The sequence below is a fragment of the Barbatula barbatula genome (genome assembly GCF_947034865.1).
Source record: "Barbatula barbatula genome assembly, chromosome: 19".
In the NCBI taxonomy this organism is placed as follows: domain Eukaryota; kingdom Metazoa; phylum Chordata; class Actinopteri; order Cypriniformes; family Nemacheilidae; genus Barbatula; species Barbatula barbatula.
The window spans coordinates 14,576,206-14,602,570 of record NC_136782.1 but is presented as its reverse complement, the minus strand read 5'-3'; the positions used below and the strand labels follow the sequence as shown (position 1 = coordinate 14,602,570).

The 26,365-nt window shown below is 38.9% G+C and overlaps 1 protein-coding gene across 2 annotated transcripts in view; it reads left to right on the top strand.

Annotated features, from left to right (window-relative positions):
* Window positions 1–26,365, top strand: part of pitpnm3 (PITPNM family member 3) — a 67,072-nt gene that overhangs the window by 23,314 nt on the left and 17,393 nt on the right. Inside the window, exons 3-8 of one of the 2 annotated variants that reach the window (XM_079482219.1) lie at window positions 2,240–2,344; window positions 12,696–12,766; window positions 14,131–14,348; window positions 21,204–21,393; window positions 22,783–22,902; window positions 24,226–24,398. In XM_079482219.1, the coding sequence (XP_079338345.1) occupies window positions 2,240–2,344; window positions 12,696–12,766; window positions 14,131–14,348; window positions 21,204–21,393; window positions 22,783–22,902; window positions 24,226–24,398 (877 nt within the window). Of the gene's footprint in view, window positions 1–2,239; window positions 2,345–12,695; window positions 12,767–14,127; window positions 14,349–21,203; window positions 21,394–22,782; window positions 22,903–24,225; window positions 24,399–26,365 lie in introns of both variants that reach the window. The other variant, XM_079482218.1, reaches the window with a different exon arrangement.

Here is a 26,365-nt window from a genome sequence, read left to right as displayed (position 1 = left end):
TCTTCAACATGAAAGTGGAATGTATTCTTCAGCTTTGCCTTGCATTGACACACATTTATGTTCGTATACTGTAGGCTGATTTGAGAACCCAGAGGGCACACAAGTTAGGTCTTGGGTCATGATGAAGTTTAGTTGAATCCCCAAATCCAGTTGTGTATATCATCAGCTCTGTGCTGCAAAATGCCAGTGGGCCGAGCGTGTGATTGTAATAAATTGACCTTTTGAAGATTTTCCAGGAAAAAACAATTATTATGCTGAATGTTTGGCACACAAACTTGTCTTATGTTATTTTTATATGGTCATGTTTAAATGTTAGAGTTTCCACAGAAGTGATTAAATTATCTAATGTAAGAAATTATAAAAACATCATGAAAGACCATTTGGCTTTTTTTCATGGGCTTGGGCTCCACCCAGCAATTGACAGACTCTCTGATCTGATACTTCTCTCAAACATCTTACAGTGAAAACAATTAGATAAACAACAAGATAATTATCTTCTATACGCTTATTAATGGGTGTTCTTCATTTTATTTATCGATCAACCTGGTACAGGGAAAAAGTAGGATTGTCTCATATCCACCGGTTTGTTTTACCCACTTTCTATCATCCACTTTCTGTCTTTGGTTGCTCTTATACTTAAGAGTGAAAGAAGAGTTCAAGAAGGTTAATGGATACTTTTTATGCCTCTGTGAACTCATTAGCTGCAGGGTTTTTTAAGGATTCTCAGAATTTCATCCTTTAAAAATCATTTTTCCACCTCCTGTTCTTCACTTTTCGTTCTTATTTTTTACTCCTTTCAGTGTTCGCTTCATGTGTTGTGATGCCCAGATACACAAGCATGAAAATTTTTTACTAGGATATACTCTATATCAGCGGACCACGGTATTAAAGGGATAGTTCATCCTGAAATGAAAAGTCTGTCATGAATTACTCACTCTCTAGTTGTTCAAAACTCGGATACATTTATTTGTGTGGTTGAACACAGCGAAATATACTGTATTTGGACAAATGCTTGTAACTGAACGGTTCTTGGCTCATTGACTACCATGGTAGGACGCATAACAGTGGTTCTCAAAGGTGCCACAGAACTTTCCTACATTCTTCAAAATATCTTATTTTGTGTTCAACAGAGCAAAAATATGATAGTTATTTTTCCTTCTGTGGTAGTCAATGGGGTCCAAGATCTGTTTGGTTATAAGCATTCTTTCAAATATCTTTCTCTGTGTTCATCAGAACAAAAAAACATGTATACAGATTTGGAACAACTCGAAGCTGAGCAAGAGCTTTTCCATGATACCATACCATAGTACAGAGTTTTTTACTACACAGTTGTACACATTATAAACCCACTAAAATGACATATTTTGCTATCCTTAATATCCTGATGATATTATATATTGAAAAAGCATAGCACCACAGTTTTACATGATTGTGTATTGTCTCTTCCACCGAGTTTTCCTTTTAACCCCCACTCTCATGCTCTCATCATTCCTCTTGCTATATCATTTATGTGTTTTCTTGTGTTGTTTATTTCCTCAAATAGGAGGTTGTCTCTATTTAAGGCACCAGACTGCTGTTGTTCCTTGTTTTTGCGCCAAGCACATTTACACTTCACAAGATCTATGTTCTTACCGCTCCCTCCCACCCGTCGCTCTGTTTGACATGTCTCAGTATTTGGATTGAAATTTTAAACACTTTCAGCTAAAAGGCCTCATAGATCCTAAAAGATCTCATGCAAAGTGTCCTTAATGTATGTGGGTGCAAAGAGTTCTTATGCAACATGTGCAAGCAACGTGAGACAAACTGTGGTTTTTGCATGTGAGTAGACGAGCAGGCCTGATGGAATCCTGTCGCTGCCTCTCTTTCACACTGTCAAAACAGCCTTGGGTATCCGACATGGCATTAGACGAACAGCATTCTGCGACACACTGAATCATAAAGCCAACATCTTCGTCCAGCCCTCAATCAAGCATTAGGGGGCTTGCTCACAAGGACCTGCAGAGTGGCTGATCACTCACTCTGTGTCCATTAGCCAGACATCACTTCATAGCTGTGACTGTATTTAAAGATAATTTGATGAATCTTAATGGACTTTGATGCAGCACTGAGCTCAACGTGAAATTTCCGATTGGAAATTAGCTTAGTTTAGAATCCAATGACATTGTCTGTAACTTTCTGACCGTGATCTTAATGAGTGACTGACGTTTTTGTGTATGTGTGTGTGTGTGTTGTGTTTCAGAGGTGCTGGAAGGTAAGACGGCCATGCTTTTGGGGATGAGTCAGTGGAACTCGAATGATCTCGTTGAACAGATAGAAACGCTGGGCCACATCGACCAGACTCAAGGTAAGAACTTAAACTCCTAACTTATGCTTATGAAATGATGTTTATGTACATGAAGCCACTAAAAATGTTAAAGGAACTTAATTTATCGTTCAGGTACTCATCAAAATGTCCCAAATCCTACCCTCATAACCTCAAGAACAAGGGAGACTCTAATCTGAAATGACATTTTAAAACACTTCTCATTATGAACATTAAACTCAATGTCACAAACATTGTTTAACCACCTGGTTTTCAAACAGACATTTTCGTTCACCGTAAAAATAGAGGAAACAAACTTTATTTAACGGCATTAGCTCTTTTCTTACTCTTTTTAATATTATTCAATGTTTCTTTCTTGATGCTAGCAACAGCATTCTTGTTGTTTGCGAGCTTTAAATTTGAATAATGTAACCGGTAGTAAAGCAATATCACATTCATAATCTATTGTGATATTGCTTTAATATTCCATGTGGTCTGTGAGATTTGCTATAAACCACTATATTTATCATTGGATGTTCAGCTATGTAAAGTTATGTTTGTTTGTAAATGATGTGTTGTTTTTCACCATCTCAGTGTTGGGTTGACATTTTTTATGGATTCGTCGTGAACTTCTTCTGTGATTTATTGCTTGTGGCAGATGCAGTGACAACAATTACGTATCGATTTACCTTTTCACATCGGGTAATGTAAAGTTATTGTAAAAAAACTCCAGAACCTCAATTGATTTCTGAAACTTCCTCTATATAGAATATGAGTTCTCATATTTTTCATATATTATTTTGTTGAAAGCCATTTTGACTGAGCTTGTCGATATTCTCAATATAAATCCTCTTCCCCATCAATTATTCATGTGGCCTTTTCTTGCGCTTTTTGTTTTGCTCCCGTGTGAAATATGATTGGTCTGTTGGACCGCACTCAGGAGGAAAGAGACTGAAGTCGATGCGACAGAGCGATAAATGAGCTAAGTGCGAGGCAGGCACTGACCCTGCCAAGCCCCTATCAGCTCATTTTCAAGTGCCGTATACTAGAACGCTGTTGGCGCTTTTTCCTGCAAGATGAAAGTGATGTTGGCCTTGGACTTTCCCTTTCCTGAAATTGTTTGTCAGGCATAAAGGCATTTCTCAGGATTGGAGCTGTGATTTAATACCATGATTCAGTCCAAAGAAATTCACTCATTATGCCAAAAAATTCACTGAGCATTGTATTTATAGTTTTTTTTGCAAGGTCTGGGTTTAACTTGAATCTCATTTAAGTTTTCTTCATGGCAGTAAACCTATGATCTGAGCTTTAGGATAGGGTTGATCTTTGTATCAAATTGTGTGCTTGATGCTAAATGGTCCACTAAATGTTATGCAAAGTCAAAGTAGATTAATAAGATAAAAAACAGAATATTGCGGGAAAAGACTTACAAGAAAAACATGTAATTGTACAGGACAAAATATGAATTTTATGGTTTATTTCTGACTTTTTACAGTGTATTCGTCGTGAACTTCTCCTGTGATTTATTGCTTGTGGCAGATGCAGTGACAGCAATTACGTATCAATTTACCTTTTCATATCGGGTGATGTTAAGTTATTGTAAAAAACTTCACAACCTCAGTTGATTTCATTTTTTATAAAAATCTGAAACTCATTTCATTGTTTACAGGTAGCATCTTTCAATGATGCAAGACATTTTCCCACAGAGATAGCTTTTCTTATACTTTTCTCCATTCATTTCATATTTTTATATTTCTTTATCTAAAACAATTATATTAGTGCATTTACTGTATGTTTAAATGTTTTTTGGTAGAAAAGTACTTCATATCTCCCAAAATACAGCATTAATGTATAGATGAGAAGTATAACAAAAAATGATATATTATTAAATACCAAATATGAATAAATACTAAAGTTTCAGTGATTTGTTTGTATTTGCTCAACAAATTTGCAGTAAATTAGCCATGTATAACTATTTCCTGTTATATATCATAACAGCAAAATATAAATTATATAGTAAAGCAGGTCGTAACACCCACCTCTATTCTTCCATAGTCTTTCTAGTCAAGCCCAGATGTCCATTGATGTCACAAGTTATAAAATCAATAATATAGACGGTTACATAAGATGACTTCTTTAATTTTGGCTTTTACTTAGAAGTAACTGTATGTTTTATGCCGTGTCGCAGTCTGGCTTTTTATCAGTCAAACAAGCTCTTTGTATCCTCCTGTACTTGACTGGCTTGTAAAGGCATAGAGGTTGAGGGATTGCTCTTTTTCCATCTATCCTTCCTCCGTCAAAGAAGCAGGTGCTTTGATAATCTGATTTATATTTAGTCTATTCTACCATTTCTCATCGCTCGATTTTAACGGTTCACTAAATCAATGTAACGACGGCTGTTAAGGACTTTTTTAAGTAGACGCTTTAGTTAATTGCACTTCCTTACAAGTACAAATCTCATCAGTCTGGAGCTTCCCCAAGTACTGTTTGATGACCTCATTAATGACCTGATTATTTTAAGAATCGTGACAGCTGAAGCCTGTTAGTCAGACAGTTCTGGGATTTTGGGATCTGTAAGCACAGTCTTGGGAAACTGTGCGTCCCTGTGCAGCAGTCCAGGGTGAAGGTTCTCTTTTTACACATTTGCTTGTTCATGTAATTACGTTTCAATCAATGACATTGCTTAATCATTTTGATTATTGTGTATTTGCTGTCTAAGGCCATTGTTTGGACATGGTGATGCTTGTTTATGAGAGCACAGGTGGATGTTGAAGGACAGTCCCTGTGAAACAGAACAATGAGGACGTCCATTGACAAAGCCTTTTTGGAGAGACCATTTAAACCGGATGATGCTGTTCAATGTGGAGCTCCTGACAAAGTACTGACTGATGCCTTCTTTAAGTCTGTCTTTTATTTCTGGCTCTGCCCATTTCCCTCCCTACTTTCCTTCCTGTTGTGTCAGCCCTGTTGGTTAATATTCGACAGGTCTGTTTCTCTCTCCAAAAATCTGCCGCTGTGCTAGAACTCTGAAAACAATGCAATAGGCGAGACCTGCCAAAAAAGCAATTTCTCCACCAGGTCCTCTCTCATCTATGTAACATTTTAAAAGGGTGTTTTCAGTGATCCAGCAGTAAAACAAACAAACATTCTTTCATTTTTGTTGAGCTTGTATTGCTTGCAGGATATGAGCATGTCCATCAAAGCAAGAAAATACATTTAAAGGAACAGTTCACCCAGAAATGAAGTTCCAAATTTGATAAATGTCTTTGTTTTGAAGAACACAGAGAAGTATATTTGGAAGAGTGCTTTTAACCAAACAGTCCTTGGCCACCATTGACTCCCATATTATGAAAAATTGCTTTTTACATTTCTTTGTTCTGTTGAATACAAAGAATATATTTTGAAGAATATATGAAAGCAAACAGTTCTGGGGCACTTTTGACTAGCATTCCTACTATGGTTGTCATTGGTGGCCAAGAACTGTTTGGTTATAAGCATTCTTCCAAATATATTTCTCTGTGTTCATCAGAACAAAGAAATTAAGGGCTGATTCACATTTCACACTGCTTTCTCTTTTTTTCCAAAGCGCCTATGAGTTTGCGCTCTCCTGGTGTCTATCGCCGCTAAGCATCCAAGGGCCACGATAGTCGATGAGACGAGGAGGCATAAAGAAAGGATATATGGATTATGTGCACTGAAAATACCTTGCAATAAATCTGCTAGTAGATGTATTTATGCTGTGACCATCTTTGTCTACATGTTCATTGAGCTTGTCTAATTTGGCTGGTGGGTTCTTGTGACAAGGCCTGTGGTGCTCTGAGGTATTCTGAAAAGTTGTCTCGATGCAGTCACGCTTTTACATTTAAAACAACGAATAGGCGCGCGCTAAAATTGCGTTATGATGACTTGGAAATGTGCCATAAGCATCCTCTTTTCTTTATCCTCTAATCATAACTGTTGCTTAGAGGTATGAGTTATAGTATGAGATGGGTCAAATGATCTTAATATCCCTTTTATAAAATAAAATAATTGCACCAGATGGACCTCGACAAAGGTAACATCTATTATTTTTTCTAGCATTCTCTATGTCAGGCCCGGCAGATCTATCGTTTCATACAGTCATGTGACCATGATAATAATGAGACAATTTTGCTACTGCGATAACACGATATCGATAACATTGTTGCAACCCTAATAATAACAAAATCATATTAAATGGACCTATTCCGCTTAACATTTTACTCAAGTTTTCAAATGTAAATCACATAGTCGGTGGCATTGTTATAAAAACAATTGCTGTTCGACCTGTGATTAGAGCTCAGGCTGAATACATTAGCACAGGATAGTAATTAAAGCAGAAAGTAAGACCCCTGATCCAATCACACACATTATCTTCTCAGCTTATCAGAGGAGCCGCGGCCGTCACTGCCGGTTCCTCACAGCGGCCAAGCGTTAGTACTCGCCTCATCTGTATTCTGCCCCACACAAGCTCCCGCCTCAACGTTTTTTGACTTATGCCTCTTGCAGGCACAATCTCCCTCACACGCTAATTCCCGTTTAATTACTTTTCTTTGCTTTTCTTTCTCCATTTAACTGCTGAATGCCCCAAGCAAGGAAACCCGAAGACACGGGAAGCTAGGAACAATAAAATGAGACCCATGAGAAAAATAATGGTGGAGAAGGAACCCATAAGACCCAAATGATGTAGCGTACTGGCACTATTGTGTGTGTATATACAGTGTTTTATATTATATTGTATTTTGTTATTCCTCACACACTGCATGTCTATGTGCCACTGCATAAATTCAAAGAAGCCATTCTGTTATGATGGATTATCCTGTGCTGGAACAGAGAGTAAACAATCTCTGCTAAAAGAGACAAAACTACTTCAGAAAGGAGGCTGAAGGGTATAATTTGTCAATGGGAGGTAGATGCTGTTGAAATGCGTCTGTATCCTAAACAAATGAGCTTGTTTTGTATCAGCATTACAAGCAGACCCTGTTGTGGCATGTCTTCCCTGGTCGATGGATTTGGGTCTTGTGAGGATGTGGAAGCGGAGAGGTGAGGACCCTGGTGGACAGGTGTTCGACCTGAACTCATCTATCCTTTAGTGAGAATGCCTGGACTTGTCTTAACACAGCGGGACAATGTGCTCACTGCTCTGCTTCAGTCACATCCGACTTCAGGTTGAATTTAGCTTTTCCAGTGAATTTGTGGAAAAATGCACTTTGATGGTCAATATGTGTGTCTGTGTGTGTGTGTGTGTGTGTGTGTGTGTGTGTGTGTGAGACAAGGTTGTGGATATGATAAGTGTGTTTCCAAAGAGCATATTGCTGTCCATGGCAAATATGATGAGAAGTTGAATGCTGCTATTTTTTCCCTTGGGCACCTGGGATTTGCTTCAACCAGGTGTGATGGCTGGCAAGCAGATGGTCATGAATGTCTACTGTGCCCTTCCTGAAATCACAAACCTTTCCCATGTCACAGTGAAGCCAATGTCATAGTGATAGTGACATCCTCTACCTGTTTAATAAATGTCAAATCATGTTACTGTTGTTTTGACTTCCAGCTTCAGTATCTTAATACTCCTGAGGTCACAAGTGTACTAGAAGTCACGTCTCTTATATTAGTACACGCTTCAAATTCTCTGCTCTTACACACACAGCTGTGATGCAATTTGGTTGGCTTTGTCTTGTTTTTAGATTATGTTGTATTAATATGGAGTGGAATCTTTGCATCTTTTAAAAAATCTGTACTTTGCGTTTGACATACAAAACACAATGAAGGTGACACTCGAAACGGCATCATTAAGGGAATGAGTGTGCAAAGTTATGACCACACAATGCGTATCTCAAACATGCATGACCGACGGCAGTAAAATAAAGCTGTTGTTAACTGTAAACGGTGAGTTTGTAATTTGCATGATTTATTCATGCTGCAGTTTATGCAAAGTAAACAGCATCCAACACCACATCAAGATATTTCATTGGGTTGATGTGGTGCAGCTATTAATGAAATCAGACCGGTATAAGATGAATTGAGTACCTCAGTGGTGATGTATTTACGTAGGCCAACGCGGAAGTTAGCACCACGCTACTTCCTTCAATCAAAAGCCTATGCATTTTTTCCATAGACATTTGGAAGATCGCAAAAAATAAGATCTGCGCTTAACAAATAATGTTTACACTGAAAAACATTTGGCCGATTTAATTAGTTAACAAGAGGCTATAAACACTATGGTCGATCAATATCACAAGCACCGAGCATCCGACAACTTTTTCAAGCTTTATTAAAAACGTGTTCCCCTGGTAAGCAGTCACTCCGTTAATGAATCCCCGACAATGATTTTAGACACGTGTGCCCATGTTGCATTATTTGTGAGATGTTTATGATTAATGACGTCTAATGTCCTCGCCAAACGAAGCACTCGCTTTTGGCATCTTGTTAGAAACCGTCGTTTTCAAGACATAATAAAGGTTTAAAAAAATCACAAGCAGGTTAAAACTGTTGTGTGTAGTTTAAAACGTGAAAATATTTAGAGGTTTCGTTAAACACAAATTTTTGATTTACAAAAAAGAAAATTTTTTTTTAAAAAGTAAACTTTGGAGCCGGAGTTTGCATACAAAAATGTGTTTACATTTGTATTTCTAAATATCCATTAATGTGCTCACATGAGGTTGGTTGAGTCTTATGGAGATTGGAGTGTTGCATTGAAGCCAATATAAATTGATTTATAATTTGAGTAGGACAGAGAGTGCAAGTTTCCATGTTGATATGAGAGGTTGGGTGTGTCTTTTTTCACAAATGATTTCAGATTTCTAGATCTTCTCTAATCGAAGGTGATTTTGCTCTTTTGATTTCTGTAGCATACGGATGTGCAGAACAATTTGGACTCATATTTTAATATGACTTGAATAACTTGAATTGTATGATTATGTAATATTCCATGCTTTATTAGTTTAGTTTGACTGACTTATTATAAATAAAGCTTCTTTTATGGACTAGTTCATTCACGTCGATGGTTCCTCTCACTGCTATGACTTAAGATAGCTGAACGACTGAATGTACGTCAAGGTTAGATGTATGTGATGATGTAATCTCTACATTTACTTGAAGTTGACTGTTCATTGCTCCTTTCAGTCTCTGCATTACTTAAACAGATCTGTGAGCCCAGGTGGTATTTTTGGCAACACATTGATGTTTACCGCATGAATGCATTTCATAAACATGCTTCTCTTTTAGTGTCTTTCAATCTCTCTTTCATTCTTATTTTTTGTCCCTCTTCACCGCTCTTTATTTCTCGGTTTATTATCTCTGTTTGACCTCATTGATCCAGTAAGCCCCTCCTTAAATGTTACTTTCCAATCATACCTTAGCAACTGTTGCTATGTGCAGTACTATCAGACAAGCTTTTCTCCTTTTCCGCCGATATATATGTCGTTTTTATGATGTGTGAGCAACTTTAAACCTATTTCTACAGTTAAAAGGCTAATTCACACTGATACAACAAACGCTATGAATATTTTACAGTGGATTCATGGTTTGTTCAGATTATCCTGTCAGAGATCTTGGTTTTCTTTAACTGTGTGTTTGGGAAAGCACTGGCTTGATCAATACACAATTTCCCCTGAGAGGTTTTTATATATATATTTTTTTTTTAAATGGACGTATGCTGGTCAATTTATGGTCAACTTGTTTGGGATTTGATGCCCATTGAGAAACACTCAATGTCTTTGAGTGGATGTGCTTGGATGATTTGTTTGTTTTCTATTGTTTAATGCTGTTTAATTTTTCGATGCCAAACTTGTATTATTTTTACATCTGTGACGCAGAAATAGAGACACACTTAATGTTTTGTGTCTGCACTCATATCCGGAAGTGGGTGGTCTTCAACATCTTGCACAATAGCACTTTGGTTAACCCAATTTTGAAATAAATCTGTTAATTAGTTTGTAAAGCTACAGTTTTACAGTAGCTTCTCCTTTATTGGATCATCTATCCTCTTTCTCTCTCCATTACATGGTTCTATTTGCTCTGTCCCTCATCTTCTCACTACTGATTCTCCGTACAGGATGTCATAAATCAGCAGGGGACAGAGCTAGGTGACTGGGCTGGTGGTGGGAAATAGAGGACATGAGCTAAAGCAGGACTGAACAGAGCAGAATAAATCAGAACACAATGTTCTCATTGAATTTATGAAGGAGTGACATTCTTGAGCAGAGGCAGTGCGGATGCCGGGGTCGGATCAATACTCTGCCTTTCGTTTTGCTCTGCGCCCACCTTGTCATTTCATTGTCCTGTCGTTATTGCTTTTCAACCTTTTCTCTCCATTTCTTTCCATTAACATTCTCACCCTTTGAGCCAATTGAAACTTAGCAGCGGCAGTTCTCAGCGCGGTCCTCTCAGCTCTGGTATTAATCCCCTGCTGTGGAATTTCCTTTTCTTTTCACATGAAATTCACTAAAGTACAGCTCAATGCTAAGAATAAACACTGAAGTTTTGCTTGGAGTGGATCCAGTACAGAAGGTCTCAAAGTGCCTACTGATGTGTACAAAGAGAATATTAACTATAGTCTGTCTTGTAGTGTCTGTCTATCTATACAGTACACATGTACCGTTTCTCACAGAAGTGAGCACACCCCTCACATTTGAGTAAATATTTCATTATATATTTTTATGTGACGACACGGAAGAAATGACACTTTGCAACAATGAAAACTGGTAAGAATACAGCTTGTATAACATTGTAAAGATTGAGACCTTCGTGAGATTAAAGATTGTAAGAGAGAGATTAAATTGTAGAGCATGATAAACATTTTGATGAGATGACCTTAAACTTTTCAACAATATGTATAGTATATGTTTGTCTGTCTACCTGCCTGCCTGTCGTTCGGTCTGTTTGTAAATCTGTCTTTTTTACCACTTGTCTGTTTCTGTTGGTCAGTCTATATACTGTATGTGGCACCGGCCTGCAACTGTACATCGCTTACATTGATGTGTGAAGCTAAATTTCTTTGTATGTTAGCAGACATAGTGGGAAAGTGGCACTGAGTCTGGTAATACGACGTCTAATTGGCAGTGTGTACAGTGTTGAGCACTGGAGAAAACAGCTCTGCTCCCCGCCGGTCTTCTTCACTTTGAATGGAAGCCTGCAGCTGGGATGAGCTTAGCCTTATAGGAAGGGTTTTCTGCAGTCGAGTATGGCTTTTCATGAATACAATTGCTCCTTGGAGACTCAGTGATTTGGCAGTCAGTGAATATATCCCATTAAGAGAGGCTGGCATAGTCTGTTTGATGTCATACAGCTTGGGGTGTCATGACATCATCATGGCGGTCCACATTAGGGTAGGGTACGGACACCCGGTGCCGTCCCTATATATCCTGTATGTAACTGGATCAAATCAAAAAAGCAGATTTCGGTACCTCATTTCGGTGCCACTTAAATGCCGACTGTCATCGATTGAGACACTTGCCCTCATTCACGTGAACGAATGTATGAAAGCTCAGATAATACCAATCTCCAACACTTTACATAATGGTTAAACGGATTGCGAATGATCTGTGTTCGGCGGGTCGCGCTCCCCCTTGACCCGTGGATTCATCTTACTGGAAGACGGTTTTAATGCGCGATCCCTCTCTCCATCCCTCCCATCAGCATTCATCAGCTGGCGCAGTATTTAACTTCATCCTCCGCATAAGTTTTAAAGTGAACATAACGTTAATTCGAAACGCACATGACGCGTCTGTAATGCAAGCGATCACAGCTTGCGTTTAAAATCAATAAAACGCGTGCTGTGTGCAGTGGAGCTTATTCTTAACACAGTTACGCATTTGACAAGGCAGGCAAGAGAGACACAGCAGTGAAAGTGCAAAAACCTTATAACATCCGTCAGTCTGAACTCTCTAGACATCAGTCTGTCAAGCTCTTACTCTGACTGCATGTATGGCATATAATTATACTTATTCATTATACATCTGATTTTGCACATATGATGTAGCCTAGAAGGTATATTCAACACATTTTCTGCCCACATTTAATACAACTCTGGTAAGCGTTTAGTTTACTGGAGGGTAAACAAGGTTAACAGTAAACACTGTAATGTCTTTCAATGTTGGTGTCAATGCTCATGTCACATTCACTTAAACTTTAATCGTGAATTTGTTGTGTATATTTTATTATTTTATAAATATTTTTAATTGAACATATTGTTCTTTAATGTCCACTTTTCCACCATCGAGTCGAACCGTTCTAAGCACAGTCTGAAACAGTTACGGTTACTATTCCACGACTTTTCTGCGCGGGTGTCTAACCATCCTGATTCGTGCTAATGAATATCTATTAATCGTGCTAATAATTAATGTCTATCTTTATCTCTCTTTCTGTCTCATCACAGAGAGCCTGTACCATCTCAGACGGCCAATATTTGTTCCTCAAACAAGCATTGATGGTCTAGAAGAAGCAGAGGTAAGATGTTATTTCAAACATGTTGTAGATTGTGAAATTCAGCTTGATTGTGATTTAGGCATTCCCGGGTCAAAGCATTCACCCATTTCATGCGAGGATACTATTTAAACATCTGTTAATAAACACTATTTATTCATATCACATATTTAAGCTAAACTTTCATAAACTCATGATATACACTACAGTGTCTACGCTCGTGGAATCTCTGACATTTGTGGACAAATGCAAACACATACTATTCCGCGGAACTCTGTAGATTTTCCCCAAATTTTAGTGCAGAATTAACATGAAAACTTTGTATGGCCTTGCATATAAGGGAAAACAACTTGATGTGAGCAAAACTTATGAGAGGGAAGATGTACACACAACAGGATAACTAAAAGTACGTCATTTTAAAATGTAAGTTCATGTTATGTGGCTCTTAAAAAATGATGTGGCGCCTTGGTTTTTCCTCTATTGGAGCCAATGGCTCCTTAATTGATTTTATTGTCTGGTGTCCTCCTTGTGGGGGGATGGGGGGGAAGCGGAACTTAAGCATTGGCAACAAAGCAAAGACATATGACTCAGTTTCACTTACCACGTTCGGTTCATGTCTGACATCTTAAAGTGCTTTTACCGCGCCATCTATCAGTTTCAAACGATCTCCAAGTCCAGCATTATATCCACTATTTATATAACATCCATCACTGAAATGCTGAGAACTAACAAACACTCCGCAACTTCTCTCACTATCTCTCTTGAGTAACAAGCTGCAGCTGCAGACCCACAGCGCAGCCAATCTCGACCCAGCTCAGCCAATCTTGATGGCAACCAGGTCTCGCTAGTTGGGTGGGCATGGGTGGGCTATTTTCCTTCGCCTTGCAGAGGGTGTGCTTTTCTGGAATGTCAAGCATGAATAGACATCACGTTTAACATTGTAAATAAGTCAGAATGCATGAAACAACGTTGCATGCCTCCTTTAAGGTTGGGATCAATATTGTTTGGTTCATTTCCATCACAAGAGAATATAAAAAACAATTGTGGTTGGACTATGGCAGCTGATAGAGTTTTTGGAGTTGGAAGTGGTGGTGCGTGACATGACACCTTAACAAGCAGATTAAGAGACACAATGCATTTGGAACATTTTGAAACCACGCAGGGTTAACGACATGAATCATCAGGTTTTGCACAAACTTGTGGGGTTATGCCAGTTCAAGTGCACACTGCCAGTATAGCAGCAGGATGACATTCAGTAAATGTTTAAACAGGTTATTTTACTCAAATTCCTGTGTAGAGAATGTATTTTGAGAAATGAAAACAGCATTTTCACTTTCAGGAATCCACTATGATATTTTGTTTTGATCTGCGTACCTGTGTTCCAGAAGAAGTGTCAGACTCACGTGTTGGTGTTGGTGGTGCATGGTGGCAACATACTGGACCCTGCTGATGGAGATCCGAGTGCAAAAGCTGCAGATGTGAACACACTGTCGTCAGTGCTGGACAAAGTATCTCATGCGCATTACCAAGCTGCGGCTCAGCACGTGGTCATCAAGTTGGTGCCGTGTCCTGCTGTGTGCGCCGAGGCCTTCTCCCTCGTGTCCAAGTGAGTCCTGCTGTAAAACTATGAAATAACAATGCTAAATGTAAGGGCTAAATGTACAGCTGGTCTTTAAAGCAAAATAAACCCACAGTGCTCAGGGGCTTTTTTAGAGAGATTTGTTTTCCTGCTTACCACACAAGTAAATACATGTGAATCTTAATGAAATATTGATGGAGTAATATGAGAGATGTGAAACGCACACTGAAATAAGAGTATCATAAGCCTTTATAGGCACCATGGAATTATTTTCTGTGGATCGGCATTGTTTTGTTTTTATTAAGGGTTGGACTGGTTATGCTGTTCTATTGTACATATATGCTGAAAAATGTAAAGCCCCATGAAAACATTGTACAGCCTCGGGTGAAACTGGCTGATGATTGTTTTTGAGAACTAGTTATATAAATGAGTTAAACAGATCAGTTTAAAGGTGAGGTTTGTACAAATTAGAAATATTGAGGGCTATCCAAGCTCAATATGGAGAGAGTATTAGTAAAGCATGTGTGAATCCACTTTTCTAAACTTGTAAACTTTGGTATTATGAAAACACAGCTTTCCTTGTTTGAGCATCCTAACCAGCTACTAAACATATATCCTTATTTTTAGTCAGGACTGTTTTGGACCAATGGCAGATAATGTAAAGTGTTCGGAAAACAACAAATTATATTTAGTAGTGAAATGAAACACTTCACCTTTAAAATGAATTTTACTGATATACAGTATCTCACAGAAGTGAGTTCACCCCTCAAAATTTTGTCAATATTTGATTATATCTTTTCATGTGACAACACTGAAGAAATGACACTTTGCTACTGTGTCAGCTTTTTTAACAGTGTAAATTTGCTGTCCCCTCAAAATAGCTCAACAAAATGTCTAAACCACTGGAATCAAAAGTGAGTTCATCCCTTAGTTGGGCCCAATTAGCCATTTTCCCTCCCCGTGTCATGTGATTCGTAAGTATTTCAAGGTTTCAGGTGTTAATGGGGAGCAGGTGTGTTCAATTTGGTTTTATTGCTCTCATTCTCATACTGGTCACTGGAAGTTAAACAGGCCTTCTCATGGCATAGGATAGGAAAAAAAGACTTTCTCTGCATGGTGGCCAAGACCATACAGCAGTTTAACAGGACACGTTCCACTCAGAACAGACCTCGCCAGGGTTATATCTCCCGACCTAAACCCTATTGTGAATCTGTGGGGCATCCTCAAACGGAAGGTGGAGGAGCACAACGTCTTTAACATCTTCCAGCTCTCTGATGCCGTCATGGACCAGCTCTGGTGAACTCCATGCCCAAGAGGGTTAAGGCAGTGCTGGAAAGTAACGGTGGCCACACAAAATATTGAAACTTGGGCCCATTTTGGACATTTTCACTTAAGGGTGTACTCACTTTTGTTGCCAGCAGTTTAGACATTAATGGCTGTGTTGAGTTATTCTGAGGGGACAGCTTATTTATACTGTTATACAAGCTGTACACTCACTATTTCACAATATAGCAACGTGACATTTTTTTCAGTGTTGTCACATGAAAATATATCATAAATATTTCGAAAATGTTATGGGTGTACTCACTTCTGTGAGACAATGTATATTCTCAAATACACACCACTCGGCTTTCTGATAGAGATATTGCACTCATCATAATTATAATTCAGCACACATGTTCAAAACATCTCTCCATTATCGGTGTGGAATATTAAATCCACAACCTTTTCAGCCATCGCTCTTTTAAATGTGAATTTTCACGTTGAACATCCCAAATACAATACCCGAAGCAGAATTCATAAGCAATCTATAAATTGCTTTTCCTTTCACATAACATCTCTTTATCCCGTGGAGGTAAAAAAGAATCGAGAGAGCAGCTAAGAGAAAAACCTCCAGCTTAGCCTGAATTGTTTGCCTAACAAGACCTAATGAGTTTTGTCAGCTTTGACGATGTTATTCGTTTATGAGAAATAAAATGATTAAGAAGGAAGACTGCCACAAGCACGTAACGCTAATGTATTCTACGAAAATCAAACTTCAGGATGAATAGACTTCCTTTAAGCCGTGGAAGCAGATCCATCGTTTCGAGAGCTCTGTCGCTTGAAGGCCTTCAGCGGATTTCTTCTAAAGCTTTAGGTCTTTTGTGTCTTTTCTCGTAATTTTTCATCGCTTAGGTGAAACGGTGAAGATGGAGCGCCATCAAGTCGCTGAGCAGAGCAGAGCAAACAGAGAAATAAGAGGAGAAATATTGATCAAATTATGGATGGCAATCTCTGCCTTCTCCCACATCGCAAGGTGTCTAATAAAAAATGTCAATCACTCGGGTACCGTGGAGATCAGCGTGATAAACCTTGTTCAGAGGTGACATACATACTTTGTTTGTTCTTCTGGAGTGGTTTTATGGTTCAGTGCTTAGAAGCCATGAGGCATTTTATGCCTGTTTAAAAAACAGATAAATACTGTAATATAATGAACAACATCTTGAGAGAAAAAAAAGAAAAAAGATAATTATTGTGATTACTTGTTGCACATAAGCACACTCCTACTTGTGATCATACACACTGCTACCAACCCTCAGAATCACATGTTGTTTTAATTTCTTTGTTTTTATTTCCAACACACACTAATAAAGGCGTAGACGATCAGTTGACTTGAGTACAACCGGCATTTGCCAAAGCAACATAAGGAGGCTGTAGTGTTGTTTTATCTCGTGTACGGTCCAGCCTGCTGGACAAACGGTGAGAATCAATGAATCTTAAAAATGCTGTCAAGCACACATTTGTTGTATTTCATCCTAATTTCTATCAAAAGAAACAGTTTCTTCAAGAAAGAAAATGAATGATTTGCTTTTTTAGACCATTACAAACCTGTTTTACTAATCTCTCATAGTACTGCAATGAAAATCTTTTTCAGAATTTGTTGTGCTTATCCGCATGAAAATATATTATATACTGTAGTATTTGGCATAAACATTTATTTTAGTCACAGCTCTCTGCTCTCCTCATTTTATTTCATTTACTTTCTATTATTTCCTCCCACTCCATACATTTTATATTTTTAATTTGAATGTAAAACCTATGTTTTAATCTTCTTTTCAAATTGTTCAAATTGCTTTTCAGTATCTTATTTATTATCTATCTATATCTTATTTTATATTAATTGGATTAAATTACATAAAAACTACTCAACAGTTATAGATTCTTTGCAGAGTTTAAGTTTGGGCCACATAACGTTTTTTGGTTGCTGCTGAAACCGCCTATAGTCTACCTTGTATTTTAACTTTTGCTTAATCGTATACTTTAGCTGATTCTTTTCTTTTTTCTTATATTTTATAATATTTGTACAGTCTATAGAGAGTTTGCCAGATTTCATTTAACTTCTATGTGTATTCAAACTGTATACAAATATATATATATATATATATGACGGACAACACATATGTAAACAGTCCATGTGGTCCAAAACTCCTCAGCGGGCACACACATCTTCTGTCACTTCAGCTTTCATGCATGTTTGTCCATGTCCTCAGTAAGAGCTTTGGGGTTTGCTGGTGAGTGCAGTGACTGTCCTGCCAAGCCTGTACAGCTGATAATGACTTTACTCTTTTAATGAGATGCTCTGTAACAGATGTGGCTTTACAGCACGCATGTTTGTGTATAATTGTGGTCTGAAGCAAAGCCGCACACGGACCCCCACACGTACACACTCTTGAGTGCTTATGGGGGTAATGAAGGGAGGAATTGTTATAAACCTTTGTTTACCACCTCCACACAGCATTTCCAATTAGCAACTCACATTGATTTTCTATCACCAAAACACGGTGGTCAAGTCAATTCGATACGTGATTCCAGGGGCCTGTGTCGACTCCGATAGGGAGAAGGTGGTTACTAATTCGTCTCTCGAGGACCACTTGTGAGTGTCGGTGGTCTACTCCGTGTTTTTCCCGTGCTTTGGGACCTGGCAACATTTAGGTTCTTGTTACCTTTATTAGCTATTAAAAACGTGGCCCTTTTTCGTTTAATCAGAGAAAACAGCTTTTATGGGTCTTATTTCATTTTAGAAAACATAAAATCGAAATTGACCCTTTTAATATTTGAATAAACATTTCTGGTCATACTGTGATGGATTTGATAGTAAATGTTCCAAACAAAAGGATTCTGATGTCATATTTTTCCCAGAGTTGTTATGCTCAAATAATAGTTTTTAAAGGGGCTCACAATGTTTACACTTTCTAAAAATCAAACCTGGGATAGAAGAAAGATTTTATCATTCAGATTGCGCACATTTTACCTTGAGCACTAGCGTGCAGCTGTTAGCTTTGAAGCTGATGGACTTGTTTATGCCCAGCGTGTCTTGTTAGCCCACTGACATCATGGAAAGGAAAGGGAAATATTTGCCATTTCCAAGGTTAAGTTGATTGAGTCACTGAATCCAGATAAATATCTTTTTATCTGACTCCTATTGGTCGGAAGGGAGCAGAAATACGGTTTATAACAAGCTTCTATAATCAGATCTTCGGTAAGATTTTAAACAAGCAGCTGTGTTTGTGAAAGGGTGCTTAGGTTTCAGCTCATGCTCGTGTTTGTCCACAAGATTTTTGGCTGTCTAAAGGTGCATTATTGATCAGAAATCTGTCCTCTGCCTTCTCAGCTTGAGCTTGGCTATTTCCAGAACTGGCAGTCATCACCTGTGGAGCAAGCTAGCAGGGAGAACTGGGGTCTTCATTTGTGTAGGCAGGCAGATAATAAGGTTTTGTTTCAGAGAGATCTCTCGGGTCACATCCGTATCTCCAGGGTCACATCCTTATGAGTCATACAAACACTGCTAATGGTGACAGGTATTGTGATGTTAGGTGTGTGTTTGGATGTATGGTTTCATGTTTGTTTTTGTGTGACTCTGTAGGCATGGTTGCATGTCTTCTTGGTTACCTTTATATTCTCTGTTAAAGATCGGGTATCATGCTATGTCATGTATTCTGACTTCTATACACTGTTAAACGTGCTGGCTTCTAATGCTTAACATGGTCAACTTGTTAAAAACGGAGTTGGACGTATGAGGTGGTATTTCCCCTGCTTGATGCGCTCCCCCAACACTCCAACTTGTTTCGGAAAGTTTTTTATAATTCTGGATCCAGGGATCCTATTCATTTTATTGTCCATTCTCCCGGAAAAGCACAGCAAGGTGAAATAAAAAGTTCCATGCTATAGTTCCATCCCACTAGACCCACCTCTAGCAGCTCATGTTTTTCCGGAAATAATCGTACAGCTGTATCTCTCTTTTATAAATTTGATCGAACTAAATACTCTTTGAAGATACGACATATGCAATCATACTGTATAGGCACTCATAGGTACATTTGTGTAGACGCACTGCAGGTACATTTTTCTAGGCGCGTCGGCATCGCATCAAGATGGAAATAGTTCAACTTTTTGGTCATTTGAAGAGCGAAAGGGCCGCGGCCACGCTGTTAGATGCGAAATGTAAATCGGGCCTAACTTGTCTCCCTGTGCTCGTACTTGATTGATCTGGCCTGAGTTAATTTCTATCACATTATTTTGGCAGTTAAAATTTGGGCTGGTTTTTGTCAGAGTGGGTGTGCTTAAGTGAGCCTCTGGGCTGGAAATCGTCCACGCAATCTGGCAACACTGCTTGATGATGACTAAATGAATATTTTTGGAAGAACTGTTCCTTTAAGAAAGGATCCTTATTACCTCAAGTAATTGGTTTGCCAATACTTGCCTCATTTTAAATGGGAATTTATTGCTAAATGTCTAGCCAGTCATATTAGTTCAGCCCTTTCCAGGAGGTACAACAGCAATCGCAAATGCACCAGCTGCTAGCACAGAGCAAAAATTAATAACTCTACTGTAAATAAATAATGAATCCAGGGTGAGGGGGCATACTGAGCAGTTTCAATGTGCTCTTTGAACCCTCTCCCGCTGTGAACCATGTCAAATTGGACTGGCCCTTGGTTTGCAGGCTTGTTACTGTAATGGCTGTGTCCTTCTTCAGCCAGTAAAGTTCATGTAAACATGACAGGAAATGCTGTTCACATGGGGTCATAGCGCATTAGCCTTGCCCTTGTCAGGAATGGTAGGACAGAAGGCAAATTTGGGGTATTTTAGGATGGAGAAAACTGTTATATACCACAGAGGAGACAAAAAAAGAGCCAGTATCCTATTAATGTACTCTAAATTGGATCTGCTTTTGTGTAGCGGTGGGTGATGTCGCTGAGAACTGATAAGCATGAGCTTAAAGGTTGTCATTATAATCAGAGAAGCGACGCCACGTGTTCTCGTCAGACCTGTGCGGTTTCCTCAGACAAAATGCACTTTGTTGCATTCCAGGTGTTTGTTGCATTTGGTACCTGGTGGCACCGTTCCAACAGTCAAAGATAGTTCACTCCGTTATGTCAGTTCTTTTGCGCTCTCACAACTTTAGGTGGCGTTTCATTTCATTTGCCCCAGTCCCGGCTCGGGCTGTAAGGAGGATGTACCTCTTCCATCATCATCCTCCGGTCCTGCCCTGAACTCCGCTGTCTGTCTGTCAGAGCCGTCAAGTCGCTAATTGCTATGCTTGATCGATAGCGCTTAGGTTAGCACAGCTGTTCGAGGAGACAACGGTCGGGGCAAGGCAATCTTTCACTTTTTTTTGTGTGGACTCATGCACAAATGAATGCACACTCATGCACTCAGCTGTGATAAAACACATTGATGTTCTTGGGGCAAGGGAGTCGTAACAATTCCTTATTAAATTACAAAAAACTTTGCATAATAATGCTGTTTCTGCTATTCCACTGGATTAAATCATATGCTGTTTCCATCTGTATCAACTTGTTTTGGGGTCAGTAGAATAGATGCTCTTGATGTTCTCTTCCGCAGTCTGAATCCTTACAGCTATGATGAGAGTTGCGTGTCCAGCAGCGTTGACCATCTCCCATTGGCTGCCTTACCTCTGCTTGCTATAGCTGCTCCACACTATCAAGATGCCGTGGCTACCGTTATCGCCCGCGCCAACCAGGTGTACCACAGCTTTTTGCAGTCTCCAGAAGGACAAGGGTTCACTGGGCAGGTGAGTTAATGAATGCCCAACAACCACCCTTGGCCTATTCAGTTTTGCTTTTTGTAGTGAACATGTTTTGACCACGTGCGGGTGAGGCTGGTCCTAGATCATCATTAAAGAAACAATTCTGTATTAAGGAAGCAATTATTTCTCATTCACCTCACGTCTCTGCTTTTTCAGAGCAAGAACACCATAATAATATTAAACTTGTCCATATGGCTTTCACAAGAGTCACTAATACTAAATAATGTAATTTTCGGTCCACTTCACATAGAAATAGTATAACACGAGAAGATATCCAGTATAAATCATGAGTCGCATGCAGTCTGTGAACTTTTTCTCTATATCATCTTTGTTTGATGCATAGAATAACAGGTTACTTACATTTTTTGGGAGGATCTATTGACAGAAATGCAATATAATATACATAACTATATCTTCAGAGTTGTATAAGCGTTATGTTGTTATTATCTTAGGATGAGCATCTACATACACCGTGGGTCTCCTTTTTTGGAACAGACAAACTGCTCTACATTGCGCGATTCATTAATACATTATGTCCTTCAACAAAGAAGCGAAAACATGACGACATCTTACTTCTGTGTCTTGAAAGGGAGTGGAGGGAATGAGCCATTGGTTGCAATTCGCAACCTAACCACTAGATGACACTCAATTGCATACACTGGACCTTAAAAGAAACACATTATGTGTTAAAATATTGCTATTGAGGATAGAAAGTCCTGTTGGTCAGGAAGGGCATGAGGGTGAGCATAATAAGGCAACATTTTTGGTGAACTATTGCAAAGACAGACACCATTGTGAGCGGTAACAGGAAGGGTATGTGGGTCTCTAACAGGGTGTGTGAGTCATCTATGATGAGTCATTCTTAAAATGAAGGTGTGTGTGTGTGGGGGGGATTTCTGCTCGTCTTGCTCCATAATCTCACATAATTAATCCAATATCACACTCCTGTCTATTAAGAAGACACAATGATTTCCTGATGTGATGGCTGCTGTTTATGAGCTGTGTGTCAAGTGGTGATGCTCCAGGGAGTCTGACCATCCAAATAGCACCTGCATATTATCCGTCTGATTTTGGCATTTAAGTGGGCCAACACCACCGCACAGATTCATTATTCAGTCTGGAAATCCAGTGTGGCACAGCCTCATCGGTTGTTGAAAGTTAATAATTTGTGGCATTTGGTGATTTGAGCTTACTGTAGCGAATCCTCAAACATAACATAAGAGTTGCAGCTGTGTTGTTTCTGTATCACTTATTAAAAGTGTTGCTGACTGTCAGAACGTGCTGTAGCAATCCTGAGATGTGTCTGACTGTGATGATTGCACGCTATAATGCACTGATTCTTCCTCACTTTCGATGTGTGTTCGTGTTTTCCAGGTGTGTCTATTGGGTGATTGTGTGGGAGGTGTTTTGTGTTTTGATGCTCTCTGCTTCAGTAACAGTCCACGGCATAGAAGCCCGGTCCACAGCAGACATAACAGCATGGAAAGTTTAAAGGTATGTATAGACAAATACTGAATAATTATCTTCTCTTCAACTCAGTTTTGAAGATGCATCTGGGCAATTCCAGTTTTATGGATGTGACATTCTCAGTGAAAACGTGAAATATACATTCTTAGAGAATGTATCTGTTGCCAATATATTGAATCATATGTTTATATTTGACTAAACCCCAGATAATAGAGTCCAGACATCAGATAAATATCAGTCTATGCATGAGTTTTCTATTTTAAAAGTGAGCATAATTCATGCCTTGTGTATGTGACAAATAATCCCATGTTTTGAGAGATAATATACTTTGTAGGATTTCTGTGAATTAATATACACAAACCAGAAGCAATAATACCCAACAAATGGAGAAGGGAAGGCTCTTCTTCATAGAACATGAAAGTTGAGTCTTGTGGATGCAACAATTCACTTACCTGACTATGGCAAACTATACTTTAAAAACTTTAAAAGAGACTTCACATATGTATTTAAAACCACCAAAAACTGACATCTACGTTTTTCATCTTAAGGTTGACACTTGCTTGGATTTGCCCGTCTGTTGAATGTCCTATTGTTTTAAATGACAAACAAATTGATATTTGGATAAAAACATAAGTGACAACTGAGAATGCTCTTCATTATGTTAGGGATATTGTACAGGCAGCCGGTTGCTACTGCAGAAATAAGCCCCGACAATGTGATCAGGACCCAACGCGAACCGGGTCTGAAGGGGCTTATTTCGCCAGCTGCTTGTACATTATCCCACTTTTTACACGGCCACTTGCCACGTGAGTAAAAAACTGAACATGAAATGTGAATTTGAAATATTTTATTAGTTAATTTTTACCGAATCCAGACCTTCCGCGAGGAAAAGCTGTTTCCTTTCGGTTTTTAGGTAAGAATCGACGTTCAGATGTCACGAACAGTCAATTTGGTTTAATAATTTATTAATATTATGTCATATATGTTATTAAAATACATTTACTATTAATTAGTAAAAAAACTTCCAGATTACCGTGTGTTATTAGTTTTGAGAGATGGTTATCTCGGAATAACAAACCTGCAAATGTTGCTACCGGCCAATCAGAATCAAGCGTTCCAAGGAGCCGTCTAATAATTGGAGCTATTAAAGATCAAAATCTGATCTCAAATTTTAATCTGTATTTATTACAGGGCACATACTATACCAACTGTGCCACCATGCACATGACACAGATTTTATTATACAGTATGTTGTGCTCTAGCTCTCTAAACATTGTGTAAAACCAGGTATACTGTATTTGCTTATGTACATATACATTATATTAACCGACACTGTTTCCACACACTCAGGACAGCCCTGAGGTCAGTCTGAGACTGAACTCCAGCAAGCGTCTCAGCAGAAGCAACATCGACCTCTCTGCCCCTAGCGAGTCCCACGGCAGGACAGCCCCGCTCAGACGCAAACAGAGCGACTCGCTCGATGGAGACTCCTCCAGCAGTCAGCACCACCCGTTCCTCAGCAGGTACAGTTTGCCTTCAGAAAACAGAGGAAATCGAAACCATGCTGGCATCCATAGCCTCTTCATTTTTATGCTTGCTTATTAATGTTTTTTTGTTTTCGCAATAAGAAGCCGGAACAAGATTAGCCAGATGTGTCCTCCTGGCCACGCCATCCGTAAATGTGTCACGCTTCCTTGCGTTTCTGTTTATCAATATTGGCTGCGTGATAGCATGTCGCGTCTGCCTGCCTGTCTTTCATCAGTGCTAATAATAGTCTCAGTCACAGTCAGTCTGCATGTGCACTAATAGACAGAATAAAGCATGTTCAGCAGAAGTTTCTCAATAACACCGTGACATCGAGGACCAAACAACGCTTTCCTAATCTTTTAAATGATTACTTTAACGGCGGTTGATGTGGCGAGTGAGATTATTCGGTAACGCTCTTGTCAAAGGCCTCCAACAGAGCTGCTGTATTGAAGTTTCTAGACTTCCTCCGTAGTGAAGCATTTGTTTGCTTTCGTTTAGAGTTTAGAGAGATTGTGTCATTGCACAATTGTACAAAATCATAGCAGACACGTTCGTCTTGAATGAATAACAGTTAGAGGGGGTAAGATGTGTTGTCTTTTAGTAAAGGAGAAATTAATAAGAAGTACAGCTAAAAGGTTTAACTATAATTGTTTAATTATATAGTGTCAACTGAAAGTAAAACAGTCCTTGTCCAAGATCAAACCATAGAAATTTGACTTGTCAAAAGTGGTGTTAATACATTACTCTACCCATGTAAAGGGCAAAACGGAGATGGTCCTTACTGCAGAAAACAAGATCCAACTCCTCCCACTTTATATAAAGCTTTCCTCTAGCGCAGTGGTTATTGCACTGTTATGGTGGGTTTTTTTGATCTGATGAACACAGAAAGATATTTGGAAGAATGCTTGTAAACAAACAGGGCCACCATTGACTACTAGTAGGACAAATGACAATGGTAGTCAAAAGTGCCCCAGAACTGTTTACAATTACAAACATTCTTCCTTATATCTATCTTTGTGTTTAGCAGAACAAAGACATATATACAGTTTTGAAACTACTTGATAATAATTTCCTTTGAATGGAGGAATGTACAATTTTTTGATTAGCTTTATAAAATAGCAATTTCATTAAATTGCAGATATACATATAATTCACTTACAGTGACAGTTACCTGTACACATTTTTCCCTACATTTTGCAGAGTGACAGTAAACCTGGAGCAATCTAGAATTTATAGGCACCTATGACTTGTCATATGTACATATTATATTTTTGGCTTTTATGCAGTCACTAGGGCTGCTGTAAAGGGTGCTGGGTAAAAGCATAGATTTCCATCCAGGACCGTTCTGAGGGACACTTATCACTGAGCTCATCCATGCACCTTAACGCTCATGCTTCTCCCAGTCATCTGTCCCCGTACACCTCATCCTTTTCACACACTGACTGAGGTGAGATAGCCAGAGTCTTTAGCGGCTAAGAGCTTTTATGTCATCGCTTTGTGCTCAGCGTGATAGTAAAAAGCAAGTGCAGAAAGGGGTGGAGATTTCGAAGGTTGTGTCAAACTTATTGTCTGTCAGTCAAAATGGGGCTCGTTCTTGAAACACAATTAGCTGTAAAAATGGTTCGTGAAAACCAGGAAATTGTCAAATTTGATGCGCCTGAAATATATTCTAGTTATCCTGCTGCAAAGACCTGCTGTTAAGACCACTGTATATATCTGCATGACTAGGTTTGCGTCTTGCTATAGCTGGCAAATTTGCAACGTCGTTATCTCATGAGTGGTATCTACCAGCACATTAATTTCTAGCAAAGCTTGTTGACCTTGCTAGCTAAAAAGCACGTGGAGTCAGTCAGAACATTAGACCATCATGCTGACGTCTTTTCAGCAGGGTTATCACGCTAAGAACGACAGTAATAACCTTTCCTGAAATGTCCTTATAACCTCTGTAGACAGAAACGCTGTG